This window comes from Passer montanus, unplaced genomic scaffold (assembly GCF_014805655.1).
Source record: "Passer montanus isolate IOZ18808 unplaced genomic scaffold, ASM1480565v1 scaffold37, whole genome shotgun sequence".
NCBI lineage: Eukaryota > Metazoa > Chordata > Aves > Passeriformes > Passeridae > Passer > Passer montanus.
Window position 1 is genome coordinate 879,022 of NW_024368485.1, and position 14,495 is coordinate 893,516.

General features: G+C 48.1%; 1 protein-coding gene across 4 annotated transcripts in view; it reads right to left on the reverse strand.

The window, feature by feature from the left end:
- STUM (stum, mechanosensory transduction mediator homolog) overlaps nt 1-14,495 on the reverse strand; it is a 49,031-nt gene that overhangs the window by 11,526 nt on the left and 23,010 nt on the right. For all 4 annotated transcript variants that reach the window (XM_039717065.1, XM_039717066.1, XM_039717063.1 and 1 more), the window contains exon 2: nt 3,984-4,163. In XM_039717065.1, the coding sequence (XP_039572999.1) occupies nt 3,984-4,163 (180 nt within the window). The remainder of the gene's footprint in view (nt 1-3,983; nt 4,164-14,495) is intronic.

The window sequence follows — 14,495 nt, forward strand, 5'->3', positions numbered from 1 at the left end:
GTTCCTAAAGCCATCTGGCTCCTTAAAGAAGATATCTCTGATGGCCAGCGGGGCCAGCTGGCAGTTCGTTTAAATTAGCAGAGAAAATGCCCTGTGCTGTGGTGCTGCCAAAAGTAATTAAATGTGACAGCAAAACTGCATTCAATTTATCTTCCTTCTGGGATATTATCCTGCTAAAGGGCACCCTAGAGGAGATGAGGATTGGACAGGACCCCCAGGTTAGTCAGTCTCTTGCTGTGTCCCACCTTGTCCCTGACAGACATGGGTCTGTCCACTCTTGGAGTCTTCCAGGGACAGAGAGAGCAGATCCTACCATGCCACCTCTGCAGCATTTTGACCTTACTGGAGGAAAAACATCCTCTAATTTCCACACAGATCCTTTCTGGTGTTATTCAAGTCTGTCTTAGGCGGAACTGCTGCCCTCTCACATTTACTAGCCCACTGAACACCTTCATCATCAGCACGCCTACCATCTTACGGTTCTCTGGACTCTCTCCAGGTTTTCCACTTAAAGTACAGCCTCCAAAGCTGGCCACAAGCCTCACCACAGCTTTATGCATGCAGAGAAAGGTGATGGGATCAGCAAAAGCCCTCCAAGCCCTGCTCCCACCTGCCTGTGTGGTGTTCGTTCCCTCTGCAGCAATGTTCCCCCTGTGCCGCTTGTGACTCACTGCAGCCACCACGTCCTTCCCTGAAAAACAAGTTGTTCCGTAGTGTATATTTATGCAGTTCATTAGTCTTTCTGTAGAACCCTGGACTTGTCCCTGCTCAGTAGCACTTTCTGTTTCCAGAACATTTCTTTGGTTGGTGTGGATCTGGGCACTGCCCTCGCTGTGCCTGCCGCGCTCACAGCCAGTGCTGGTGTGCAGCTGAGAGCCTCCTCTCCAGCCCATCCTCAAGCCACAAATGAAAACACTGAGCAGAGCTGCATTCAGGAGGGACCTTTCAACACACCTCTCTTTATCTCTTCCCAGCTCAGGAAAATCCATTTAGAGGAAAGTCCTCAAGTGCATTTTCACTCAGGTCACGTCCCCCTGGCTTGCGGGTAGGAACGCTGTGTGAGACGGGGTCAGCATCTGAAGGTTAGGAGGGATGGCTGACTGCTGCCACCTCACACGAAATTAATTCCTCTGCCATGGAAGGGAATCAAGCTGATTCCTCACAGCTCCCTCTGGACAGAGCCACGGTGACTTTGTGGGGGTGTTTTTTATTTTCTAAACGCATGCGAGTCACTTACTTGATTACTTCTTCCAGGAACTGAAGCATACCTGATTGGCCTGTAATTCTTCTCCTTTTTCCCTCATTAAGGACAGTATGCCATTATCCTCAGACCAGACTCCCCCTTTCCATGCCTGGGAAATAGTACTAGAAGATGAAAAGCTGGAAGGAGTCTCCTGTTCAAAAGGCATGTGGATGTGGCACTTGGGGAACATGGCTCAGTGGTGGACACGATGGTGATGGCTTGACTTGGACTCAATGATTTTGGAGGTTTTCTCCAACCTCAGTGATTTTATGATTCTGTGGTTCTAACTCCCTCCCAAGTCTCTACCAGCTAACAGAGAGACAGGCCCAGGTACAGGGTGTGAGGTGATTATCCCTTAGGGAAAGCCTGAGCTGAGTTTCTGGCCCTCAGCTCCTTCCCACCCTCACCCTCACTGCTGGCCCTCACCAGCTTAGACAGGACCTGCTGTGTCCTGCCTTTAGCCCATCCAAACAGCCTGGCACCCTCACAGGGACACATAGGATTGACCATTCCAAGGCAAGGGGACTAGAGGTGGGCAGTAGTTTCATACTTTTTTAGCTATTTCCCATCTGCAGCCAGATTCAAGTTGCAGTGGTGTACGGTTTCTGTTCAGTGCATCCAATGGTTTGCATGCAAACAAAACCCAACCAAAGCAAACTGGCAGTGTTCTTAAATGAAATGCCTTATTTCTTGCATTATAAACGTTGTTTCCTTCTTAAGTTATTATTTTTCCTTTCAAATATGGTAACAAGAACCAGTGAAGTTCTTACCACTTTGGGTCTGACAGGGCTGTTTAATACAGGTAAGAGCAACCAGTCACTTAATTCTTTGTTTCAATCAAGGTTTTTCTTTTCCATCAACCCAGAGCTGCTGCATTTAGCCACCACTTTCTCTGCATGGCAAGTAAACTTAAAATCAGCTATTTAATGAGATGGCAAGAAACTGCCAAGGGCTGCAGCTTGTCAGATGCCACTGGTAAAACATAAGACACGTTGACTCCTCTTGCCATTCTCTACCACCACCAGAGGAAATACTGCTGCTGTGCTTGGGGACCTCTTGCCCTGAGCATTCCCACCACATGTTACTCATCCATCCTCTGCCTCCCAAACTGGTGGAATCCAGCCAGGTGTGGGAAGGAGTGTTTTGGAGACACTTCCAAGCTGTATGGTTTTCCCCCAACAGTGAAACTGGAGAAGAACCTCCCAGTAAGACCCTCTAGCTGGAGAGCAGGGCTTTGGAGCAAAGCAAGTCACAGGTTCAGTGGTGGCTCTTTGCCAGGACAGATGCTTTCCTGGCTCTCCCCACACCTGCAGAGTGGGGTCCTGCCAGACACTGACCTGCACCCAGGGGCTGCCCCGCAGAGGAAGAGCACAAGGGTTGATGGTTATGAACATGCACTTATGGCACTACACACAAATCTGGCAGATTCTTGAAGACACATCACACGTGTACACCAGTTCACAGTTTAGCCTCAGAAATAACCTGCTCTGCAGGTACATCTGGAAGGAAACGTGCAAGTGGCTTGCAGGGTAAAGCAGAGAGCAGTACTGCCTTCATTCTGAGGAAAGATTTTGCTTTGAACATGTTCAGGCTTTTAATATCCATCATTTGCTCTGCATGGGGACTGCCTTAACTGAACTGGCTCAAAAATTAGCAGGTGGTTTGCAGCTGAAAATGTGCACTGGTTTCCTGCATGCTTTTTTTTTTTTTTTCAATTTCATCCATTTTGTCTTTGGGAAGGTTTCTGGCAACTTCCTGAGATCCTCTCTCCCCCTCTGCCATGCAGCCACAGATGTCATCAGCAGAGATGACAAAGTGGAGCCTCTTCAAACCAAAAGGCAAAAGCTGGTCTCTGGGAGAAGGGCTTGCTTTGGGAACTGCCTGTCCTGTCAGCCTGAAAGGTCTCAGACCTGTTTGGTTTGAGGGCTTGCCCACCAGCCTCTGGAAAGGGAGTGGGGTCTTGCAGATGCCACCAGCACCCTGAGCTCTGTGTTGCTTCTGGCTTTGGAGGTGAGATGAGGCTGTCACCTCCATCCTCTACACCAGGATATGGGAGATATGATACAACTTTTACACCAGTGAAAGCCTCTACCAGATGAAAGTTACAGAGCCTGTCTTCTGGATTGGTAATATCTACTAACTTGTGACTTCAATTATTAACATTGAAAAAGGATTCTTCTTTCCTTAAGCTAATGTTTTAGTCAACTCAAAGGCAACTTATGGGATGTTGTTCTAGGAGCAGCAAAACACTTCTGGCTCAGCCTCAGAACTTGGGCTGAAACATGAAAAATACTCCAAAACAATGGGTAAATGTATCCTGGGGAGGGAGAGGAGGGTCCAGGAGGTGCCCAGAGCTTTTCTGGGGACAGATGCACTGGGAACAGAACTGGCCTAGCAAGAAGTTCTCACTAACCACAGATTTAGGGAGAAAGGGTTTTCTTGCTTCAAATAGATGTGTCCAGGGTAGAAGGGCTCCAGACAGCAGAGTTCACAGAGCTCCCCCTTTCATTTCATACAGGGAAGTTCCTGACCCCATGCGGTGGGATGGGAGACTCCCCCAGCTATGCCACAGAGTCCATTCCCACTGCCTCCCAGCAATTTCTCTGCCTACTGCATTTCCCATGGACTTGCAGAGCCCATCCCGTGGCTCTTCCTCCCTAGGGTGCAGCCCAGTGGCTCGCAGGGACATTGTCTGAGCCGCGGAGAGGAGAAGTCAGGAGGGCGAGCTCCCAGCACTTACTTGCAAGGATGACCATGTCCATGCCCCAGAATATGCTCATGATCCAGCCCACCATGACGATGGCCGTGAGGATCTGGATGAGGGCGGCGGCGATGTTGAGCCAGAAGACGCAGCACATGTGCCGGTCCGGGAGGTCGGTGCGCGCCCCGCAGAGCACCGTGAAGGCCGACACGAACGTTCCTGGGGACACACAGCAGCACAGCACCCCGTCAGAGCCACGGCACCACCTCCTGCTCCTCACTGCCCCCTGAGCACCTCGCTTCCTCTGCCTGAAGAGCAGGGTGGATCTCGGGTTTTCTGCGGTCAGGATGACCTCGAAAATCCTTTTTTCCCAGCCCAATGGTCGAAGAAGGATTTGGAATTCCTTGGCTCTGGTTTTCAAGGTTGTTTATTTTCTCTTATCTAATACATTCTTTTCCTGACCCGCAAAGCTCTGTCTAGCAGGTCTGTCCAAGGCACACTGGTGGTGCTGGTGCCAAAATTTAATACTACAAACTACGTGTACTTTATTTACCATTATTTTCCAATACCTATCACCTGTGTTAGACAGTCTACTTCTACCCTAAACCAATCCAAAAGTGCCAACATCACACAGAAGATGGAGTCTAGGAAGAAGAAGGAAGAAGGACAGGACAATGCCCAAATCCCTCCATCTTGACTCCTAGACCCCTACAGTAAAAATCCTCAAAATTCCACTTTTCACCCTGTGCTAAATCCATTATCATTCTACTTAAACTTTTTGTGACTTGTAATTCTTCATACAAGGTTGGTAATTTGCTCCCTGGGTTGAGATCGAATTTCCAAGTGTCTTTGGCTTCCTGCCAGGATTCCCGAGCCCCCTGCCAGAGGCTGGAGCCATCCAGGGCACCCAGAGGGATGTCCTGGGTTCTGACAGGTGGAAAAAGCACACCTTGGGTGTGGTAAAATCAGGGCCCCCGACGGAGGGAAACAATTGACATCTGACTCCAAGGATATTTTCTGGTAATAGCAGTAAGGAACCTCAGAGGAAAAAAAAAATCTTATCTCATGTGCTGCTCCTGTGTTGTGCTCATGTGAAATGTGTTTGGAGATTGTTTACCCACAGGTGATTGTTTCACTGGATTCTTTGGGAGTTGTTTTGACTCTTTGGCCAATGAGGGCCAAGCTGTGTCAGGACTCTGGAAAGAGTCAGGAGTTTCCATTATTATCTTTTTTAGCATTGAGTAAGTATCCTTTCTGTATTCTTTAGTACAGTAGTATAGTATTCTTTAATATAATATAGTATCATAAAGTAATAAATTAGCCTTCTGAAAATATGGAGTCCTCCTCATTATTCCTTCCTTGGTCAGTGGCCCTGCATTTACAATATTCCTAGACTAGCTCTAGGAATCTCTAATGGTCTGGCAGTCTGTTGCTATGCACAAATACTGCTCTAGAAGAAGCAGACACACACACACAGAAAAAAAAAAAAAAAAAAAAAAAAAAGAGGAGTGGCACTGAATTTTTGCACAATTTTTGCACACCCAGGCACAAGCTGCTACCTGAGGGCATGTTTTAACCAAGCAGAAGTAGCTAAACTTCTTAAAGTGCTGGAGCCAGGGGACCTGGTGTGGCAGCCCTTGGCTCTGCTTGAGACCAACTTACAAATCTTGCAAACTCACTTCAAACTTCCTAAAATGTTCAGATGAAGGATCTTGTTGATGTATGGAAATTAAAGCTGGGGAAAAAACCAAAAACCTACACCTCAGCAGCCTTTCACAAAGATTCTTCCTAAATTTACACTCTTGGATAAGGCAGATTTTTTACTTTTAGCTGCTATGTTGTGCTCATGGCTGGCTAGAACTCACAGCTCAGGGAAGCCTTGTCTGTCCCACAACCAACATGAAGAAATACTATGGGTAAGGAGCAGAAGAGGCAGTTCCTGACTCCTCTAAAATATGAGCTGTTGGCCAGGAGGTTCAGGCACCTTTTCTAAGTACGGATTTCAACACCTCTCAGCATCATCAATTGTCTTTGGGTTTTTCTAAAACAAATACAGCATTGCTAAGGTAAGAACCAAGGTGCAATGTTGATTGTATTGGATAACGCAGTTCTGTGAAATGCCTTCTTTCATCAGTATCTTGAATTAAAGTGATGGTTTCTACAAAAACTGCCTTTTTTTCCTCTTAAAGGATGGAAGCCTGTGAACAGCCTGTAAGATGTGAATGAATAGTGCCTTGTTGAACTCAGGGGAAGGTGGGAGTCCCTTGGTTGGACTGAAGACAGGGACAAAACACTCAGTTTACACCCTTGTAGTAAATCTTATCAGACCAAAAGAGCAGAACCATCTGCTTAGAAGCAAAATACCATTTTGTCCTGCACTGCTGGGGAGGTGGAAGAGAAAATCTATTTCTTTGATGCCTCTTTTTTACTGGGTCACAAGGATAACAGGCAGCTGAGATGCCAAAAGTGCTGGGGAAGGCTGGAAGCCTATTTTTAATCCTGCCACTCTCTGCAAGCTTCAGTTCCAGTGTCTTCCTAACACTCCACAGCTCCTAAAGCCCTGCTCGTGTTCCTGCTGCTGGCTGGATCTGATTTCTTGTTGCCACCCCCTCCGTGTGGCACCTGCCAGAGCTGGGCACAGAGCTGGCATGGAGGGGAGTGAGGGAGTGCTGCTGGGGCAGGGGGAACACCCCTACAGCACAGCATCACTGCCAGGGACAAGGGCAGCATCTTCCACAGGAAAACCACCCCTGGGCTTCCTCCTCGGGCTTTCACCCTAGGATTCCATCCCCTTATCCACAAAAACAAAAGGATCTGCAGACAGGAAATGGAAAGTCATTATAATCCCAAAGGATGTTTTGTAAATCTCCCCATAGCTGTCTTTTGCTCTGTGGCATTGTCTTCCACGTCTCCTGTGTCCCCTGTGTGAGATTATGTGACATCTTTGCCCTGCTTCACCCACCTTTTTTTCCCTTTATAGTTTATCAAAGCAGAGGGAAGCCTGGAATATTTCCCTCCTGCTTCCTGAAAGTGTTGTCTTTAAAATTGCACCACAGCACTCTCTGAGATTAAATATGGATTGAGGCTAGATCAGAGACTGAGTGTTTATGTTTTCCCATCAGGATGCAAAATCTTGCCAAATGGAAATGCCTGTCTCTTTTTAAAATGAAAATCTTCCCCTCTTGCCTAACCTTTAACTCTTCCAAGATGTGTTACAAAGAAAGGTCAAAAATGAGCAATAATTCTTAAACTACAGCTTCAAATCCTTCCAGTGAAGCTTTTAAGATATTTACATCATTAGAGCAAGGTGCTGAATTAGCCAATTAATGCCCAAATACCACAGTGACTAAGCTAAAGTCTAGTCCCATTCAGAAAGGAATAAAGCTAACAAAGCACTTAAGTGTCCTCCTCTGGACTGGGAATAGATACAGAAACTGGGATTAAAATCTCATGAACCTTGACTTCTGATTCCTCTTCAGGCCACTTTCCTACTCACAGGAGCCAATTCATTTTTCCAGTGCCAGTGCATTTTCTTTATTCCTTATGATGAGCCAATCTTTGGGAGTTTGTTGGCATTTTTGAACACAAGACTTTGGCTGTGCCAGCAGCCATAGGATGGAAGCATTTTCCCTCTGTTCCACACATGCTTGAGAATGTGAAGCAGTAGTAAGAGTCTTCAATGCTTTTGCCAAAGTAGATGTTTTCCCCTTAGGAAGCCATCATGGTTACACACTGCCAGATATGGAATTATTTGCATCTGGAAACAGAGAGGTGGAGATGAGGAGGAGGAGAAGGAAGGCAAGCAAGCTGTATCTGCTGAAAGCACCTGGGTGCCTCAGAGCTGGGGCACCAAACCATTTCCCTCCCTGACCAGGCAGTCAGACACTTGAATCCCTACAGTCTGGAAATCCTCAACCTGGAATGCCAGCTGCTGGGGTGATGCTGGCCAAATAAATCAGCAGTCCCAAAAGGTGTCAGGTTGTGAGTGCAACCAGCAGTCACAAACCAGCAACTCCACAAGCAGATGTAAACTGAACACCCATGCAGTTATGCCAGTATAACATAAATTATAGCAAGCATTTCCTCAGTCTTCCCAATGCAAAACACCCAAACTGCAATGAAATCTGGGATTATTCTAAATCATGAATTAATACAGCCTCTTTGGGGACACAGGGGAGGTGATGGAGATGTCCTGGCCTGTCTTTCATGAGTCTGTTTGTTCAGCCCCTTGCAATACCCTGGCTGAACAAATCCCCTGGTGCACCTGAAGCCAGCAGTACCAGGGGCAGAGGGCTGGCTGGGAGCTGAGGATTGCTCTTCTGCAGCAGCTGGGGGGCAGAGGGTGAAGGCACCACGTGCAGCGAGGCTGTGAGGGGCTGTGACACCCATCCTGCTCCTCAGACTCGCCTCACTTGGGGCAGTGTCAGCCAGCTGGGGCACCCACATGGTGCTGGGATAGAAAAAGAGCCCCTGGGAGCCTCTGCTTGCTTTGGCTGTCAGCACAGCTGGGGTATTTTTAGACCACACCAGTCTGCTGCTTGTTTCCAGCAGTTTAACCCATTAAACATGAAGGGAATGCGTTGTCTGCAGAACAACACAATTAAATGAAGGGGCAGAGGAGGGGGTTTTGCCCTTTCTCTCCTCTCTGGTCCATTGTCATGCAGGATGAAGTCCCCTCTCTGATGTCTGCTGGTATCTTGGCAGCCACGGCCTTCCCAAGAGCATCACCTGCTGGTCCCTGGCCTCACAGCATACAGAAAAATAGCATGAGAGGGATAGTTTGGACTTTTCTATTTTAGAGCAAAACCTCACAGACTGGAAAGGGATCCCCTGGTTTCCTGCTGTTTGAGTCACTCATCCAGGGTGGAGAAAGGCATGAGGTCAAGACCATGGCCTGTCCTGAACAGTCTCCTCTGTGTTATCTGAGTGCAGAAGGAAATGTGTTATGGAATACCTTAAGCTGCAGGAGGGAAGTTTTTCCTCTCCTGTTTTTACAAGAAAGCCTATCCTGGGCACTCCTGCCAGGGCTTTAGTCAGACACAGCTTGGCACATTTCGTGTGGAGGACCAGCTGTGATGGCACCTTCTCAGGAACATCAGGAGTGGGAGCCTGGCTGGAGCCAGAGGAAGGTGGGACACTGAGGACCACAGTGGAAGTAACTTGAGCATGCAGACAGCTTAGTGGGCTTCCCACTGACTGCCAGGTACCTGAGACTTCCCAGAAGAAAGCATCTCTGATGCAAGGAAATCACATCTGATGAGCTGGTACAGGGGGAGGAACAGCAGAAACCCAAATTACTGCAATCAGGGGCCGCAGGTGGAGATGATGATGGTGATTCTATGATGATGATGATCCCTACCCTGCAAAAGCCTGGCAGGGGGTGAGGAGTATTTCTTCCTCTTCCTGAAAGCCTGGAGATCATTGAAGACATTCCCCTGGAGTGCTGTGAGTAAATAAGGCAGCGTTATGGTGCCTCCTTTCCTGCTCCCAGAGAGGAAAACCAGGGCCACGTCACAACTCAGGAGCTGGAGGCAAGTACAGGCAAAGATGGGAACAAAACTGGAGGTGTCTGTGGGAGCAGGGCTGTTGGATCATCACAGGGAGATGTAATTAATGAGTGTGTGCTTTGTGGGGATGAGCTGTGCCTGTATTGTGTCAGGGGAGAGCTCTGTGTGGGGACACGTCTGCTGCATGGCTTTCAATTTTCTTAAGTAAAATGATTATTAGCTGTCATTAAACAGTGCTGGCAGGTATGTGAGGCAGATGTTGTGGATGTGCTGAAAATTCATGAGATGTGCAGGCTCCTGTTTGTGTGAGTCAGAAAAAGCTGTGCAGGAATGGTTATAAGGACTGCACTCCTTGCCTTGGTGTAAAAATGAATATGGTATCTATTGCTCAAGGCGTCCTTGGCTCCCCAGTGGCATGAACTTGTTTTTATACTCCAGTTAGAGCTGTAAAGAGTCATTTTGGGAGTGGAAGCCTCTCATCTTTGGCATCAGTCCAATGCCAGCTGCAGCCCTTTGGGTTATGATGAGGGAAACCAGTAACCCTTGCTTAAGGAGGGGGTAAGGCACTGTCTGCTGATGCTCAGCACCATTCTCCCCTCTGCAAAGGTGGGCAGAGCTGGGCTGTGGAAAGGACTCTGTTAACAAGGTGATTAAATGGAGTTGCAACACATCAAAACCCATGGTGATGATGATGATATGCTGAAGCAGACAATTGTTTGTGTCATTGCTTGAGGAAACAGCTGCAAAGTCAAATGCCCTGGAAGCGTTCTGGCCAGTGTGAATCCTCACCAGTGTCCCCAGTCTCCACCTGGCTGGATCTCACTGGGGCTTGGGCTGCACGACAGAGAATCTGCCAGTGCAGGTGTGTCACCTAAAGCCCCTGAGATAAGAGTGCTTCCTCTCCAAGCTTATTGCAGCTCTTTGAACAGAAAAGGCTGGCTCAGGAAAACATATGAGGTGCCTCTGTGTCATCCCCTGTGGTCGTTGCTGCTTGTGAGTGGAGGGTTCTTGTCAGGGTCACCACTGTGCCTCTTCTTCCATGGCTCCCTCAGAGAGCTGTGAGGGCAGGCAGGGGCAACCACTGAACCCCTTTGGCTGGCAGCAAAAGTAGAGGAGTGGAGGCTGCAGGGTGTCCCCTGGAGGGAGCTGACCTTTACTGAGTACCTGGCTCTGTGGCCAGCTCTCCTTCTTTGCCAGGGGGAAAATTCCAACCCACTTTCCTCAGAGGCATTCCGAGCAAGCAAAGCAAGACACCAAGCCACTTGCCATTCATAGAAATGGATGAAAATCAGTCCACAGGGTTACAGCTGCACTCCTGGAGCACAGCATCCAGCTGGACAGCCTGTGGCCTTCTCCCACTGAGCAGTTTGGGAGCACTGAGGAACTCGTGGTGCTGCTCCCGTGGGCTGGGCCAGAGCCAAGAGCAGGGTGTGCAGGCTGTCACTGACCCTGCAGCTCCTTACTGCTGGACTTGCTTCTCTTGGCAAGTGGATGGTTGGACATGATGACCTTAAAGGTGTTTTCCAGCCTTGATTCTGTGATACCATGAAATATGAGGACTGTAGAGGTACAAGACTGCAACAGAGTGCTGCAGCACCAGCAAGGCTCAGGTGTCCCTCACATGCAACCTGTCAGGGCATCCCCTGCATCCTTCCACTTGTGGTTCATTTCAGCCACAGAAGTAAGTCAGCACTGGCTGCAATTACCTGGTTTGGGTTGGGTTTTTTTTCTAGAAATAAGCATGTTTTAGACTAACATCTTAAAAGCTCAGGTTTTAGGATAAAGCTTAATTAAACAGCCATGGATGGGCAAGGTTTTTTCCCTGTTCCAGTATCCATACAGGCCCCCTGCAAATACAGTGCAAGGGGGCCAGAGTGGATAGCAATAGTGGTGGTTTTAGCAATTTGAGGGTAAGAAGAGCAGGAGCAGTGGACAGCTTAGGAAACAGGAGGCTTACTTGGTCCCTCTTAGAATTAACAGCCTGAATCCCACAGATTCAGCTCTGCCAGGAGGGGACATGGATGACACCTTGGTGCAAATGCCAGGTCCTGTGGGCAGGAGCAGCAGGAGCTCAAGGGTAGGAGAGGGAGAGGAGAAAGGGAAGGAGGAGAGAGTGGAGGCAGCAAACGTGACAGAACTTAGATGTTGCCATGGAGAGTAGCTCATGAATTTTTCTTCATGGCCTGCTATTAAAAATGTTTTGTTTAGCTTCTGCCAGCACATTGTTTTTATTTTCCCCTTCCATATCCGAAGGACACCCAGAGGGAATTTTGGCTCCCTCCTTTCCCTTTGGCCTCACTGGACAAAAATACACAATCACTTGACAAGGGAGAGCTGGCACCTGCAGTCCTCCTCTCCACAGGGTTTGTTCCAAGTCCTGAGCCTGCAGAAGGCAGGCTGTGTATGGGATTAGCTCTCTGCTTCCCCTTCACACGTGGAAAATTACCAGCACATCCCAAAGCACCGTGTGCCCGTGGCTGATCCCAGCTTTCCCAGCACCTGGCTGAAGCTCCAGCACTGAGCTCTGCATCTGTTTGTTGTCAGGAGCTTTGTGTCATGTGGTCAGAGCACACTTGACAGTGTTTGTGTAGCTTCTACAGAAGGCAGCCCACGTGCAAGTAAGACAGCAGTGCCTTTGCATCAAAAATGAGATTTTTTTCTTGTATTTAATGCTCTAGAAGAAGTTAACTCTTCCAAAACGCAGAGTTTTTTAAACTAAAACTTCAAAACTTGACTGCAACAAACTTTCACAGACTTCCAAGGCTAAAAATACACAGCAAAATCTTAAATTACATGGTGGAGGGGGGGCTGCATGAAGGTGAAGTGGCTTACTAAAGCTTTAATTATATACGGGCCCATAAAAATTATTTTTACTCTGCAGCACTGCAATGTTTTGAACACTTAAAAGCAGCCACCCATAAATAGTGAGATTGAAGTACAGCTTGTTCCACTGCCAGACATTCCACAATCCTTGGGTGAAGTTTTCCAGTCCAGCCCTATGGTTTAATTCTGTTGACTTGGTGCACAAAATTAAGGGTGTGCTTGAAGTATTTGAGACTGGAGAATTTCTGCTAAACAGCAAATACAAGGCCCCAAATAATCCATGGTGGTGGAGCAGACCTCAGAAATCTGCCAGGACTTGCTGAATTATCTTTGCAAATTGCACCTGCTTGATTCCCAGATTTTTTTTTCTCCTTTTGGATAAATGATGTCCCAGAACCACCAATGGCATTTTGCATCATGCTTCACACCAGTGTGAGCCACTGTAGAGAACATGTGATGTCCCAGGAGTGGGGAGAAGTGTTGCTGCAAGGACAGGAAACAGACCCAGGGAATGGGAAAGCTGTAACAAGTGATACCTGCCACCTACAGCCAAGGAATTGGAAAAAGCTCATCAAAGTACTTCAGAAGTGGATGGCAGCCCACCTGCATGTCAGACAGGGAATGGGGAGCCAGGGAGGCTGAACCTGCCCCTGGTTCTGCTGCCAGCAGGGGCACCCCTGTGACAACAGCTCAGGCACTGCAGCCCCGCTCCTGCTCACTGCTTGCTTTTTTTCTTTACTAATGGAATGGAGGGAAGATTTTTAATTAATTTGCGTCCTTATTAAGTATGCCAGCATTCAGAGGAATAATGCAGCTGGCTTCCAATTATAACAAACATAAAGGAGAACAAAAGGCACGAGTGCTGTTTACAGCACAGCGAGCTTTGCTGAGAGCTCGTCTGACCCAAGTGGACTCATTCCTGCTGCTCTGTAGCTTTAGCAGCAATTTAAAAGCTCCTTTTTTATGGAATCAGCTCTGCTGCTGATTTCCCTCATGCAGAACTTTCTGTATTTATATTGTCTACTATTAAACCAGGTACTTATCCCAGCTTGTGTTCCCTTCTGCTGGGAGCAGAGGTGTGGATGCTCTGCCATGGCTCTCCTAGTTCCAGTCTGCTCTGCACCCACCCACTGCAGGAGCCTGGGCCTTACATGAGAGAGGACCCAAGGAGCCAGAAATAATCATCCACTAAACCACCTCTTATTTTTAAGACTCTGCTCTTATTCTCAGAAATTAATTTTCTCTTTTCTTGATGTACATCCAGAAACAAACCTCAAGCCATTCTGTTTTGCGCTGTTGATACAGAAATAATTTGAATCTGGCTTTTCACCCAAATTTGACCAACCTGGAAGCTTCAACAGCAGAATGTCTGGGGAGAGCCCCTCCTCGTTTCAGAGAGGCCATGAAACCTCCTGCAAGAAAAGCTTTCTGGCTTTCTGATCCCTCCAGTTCCTGAAGGATGCTGGAAGTAAAAGCTGTGTAACAGCAGAAGCATAATGAGGAAAAGCCTATGGATTCTCATGAGCTTTCACACGGGCTCTTGCCAATTCTACAGTGATGAACTGAAGTTTATTCTTAATTGTCTGTGCCACGGGAAGCTCTTTCCTGTCAGGCACAGAGCAGGAGGAGGGCAGGCAGGATCCTCCAGCTCCCGCACGGGTTTAAGGGCTGCTGGGTGAAGCCACACCAAAGGCTCAGTGCTCCTCCTGCCTCTGCCCTCCACAGGTTCATCGAGTGCCATCAGCACCCATCTCGGGGAGCTCTCAGCGAGCAGGAGGACAACAGCAGGCCAGGGGCACTGCAGGTCTCTGCCCCAGCCCTGCCTGGGTGTTCCAGCCCTGCAGCCACTGCTCCAGGTGAGGTCTGCGGCTGCTCTGCCTCCTCTGGCTCTCCCATCAAAGCCTCGAGATTAATTTAGCCCTTTGAAGCTCCCCAGGAGGATCTGCTCTGCTCGTGGAAGGATGGATTAGCTACTTCCAAGATTCACTGAGCAGTGGCTCTGAGCTTGCTGTGATACCCTGGAGCCCTTAACTGTGAAGACAAATCATGTTAATTAGGGACTACCAAGACACAAGACAGAATTAATCTTATTAGAAAGTTAGATGGGGATGCAGAGCAATTAGAGGTTATTGTACTGAACAAGGCAGCTGAAATGGCAGTATAGTAAATTGCATCAGCCTCCAAAATCACCTCAAAGTACAAGCTATCTTTTAAGGACTAG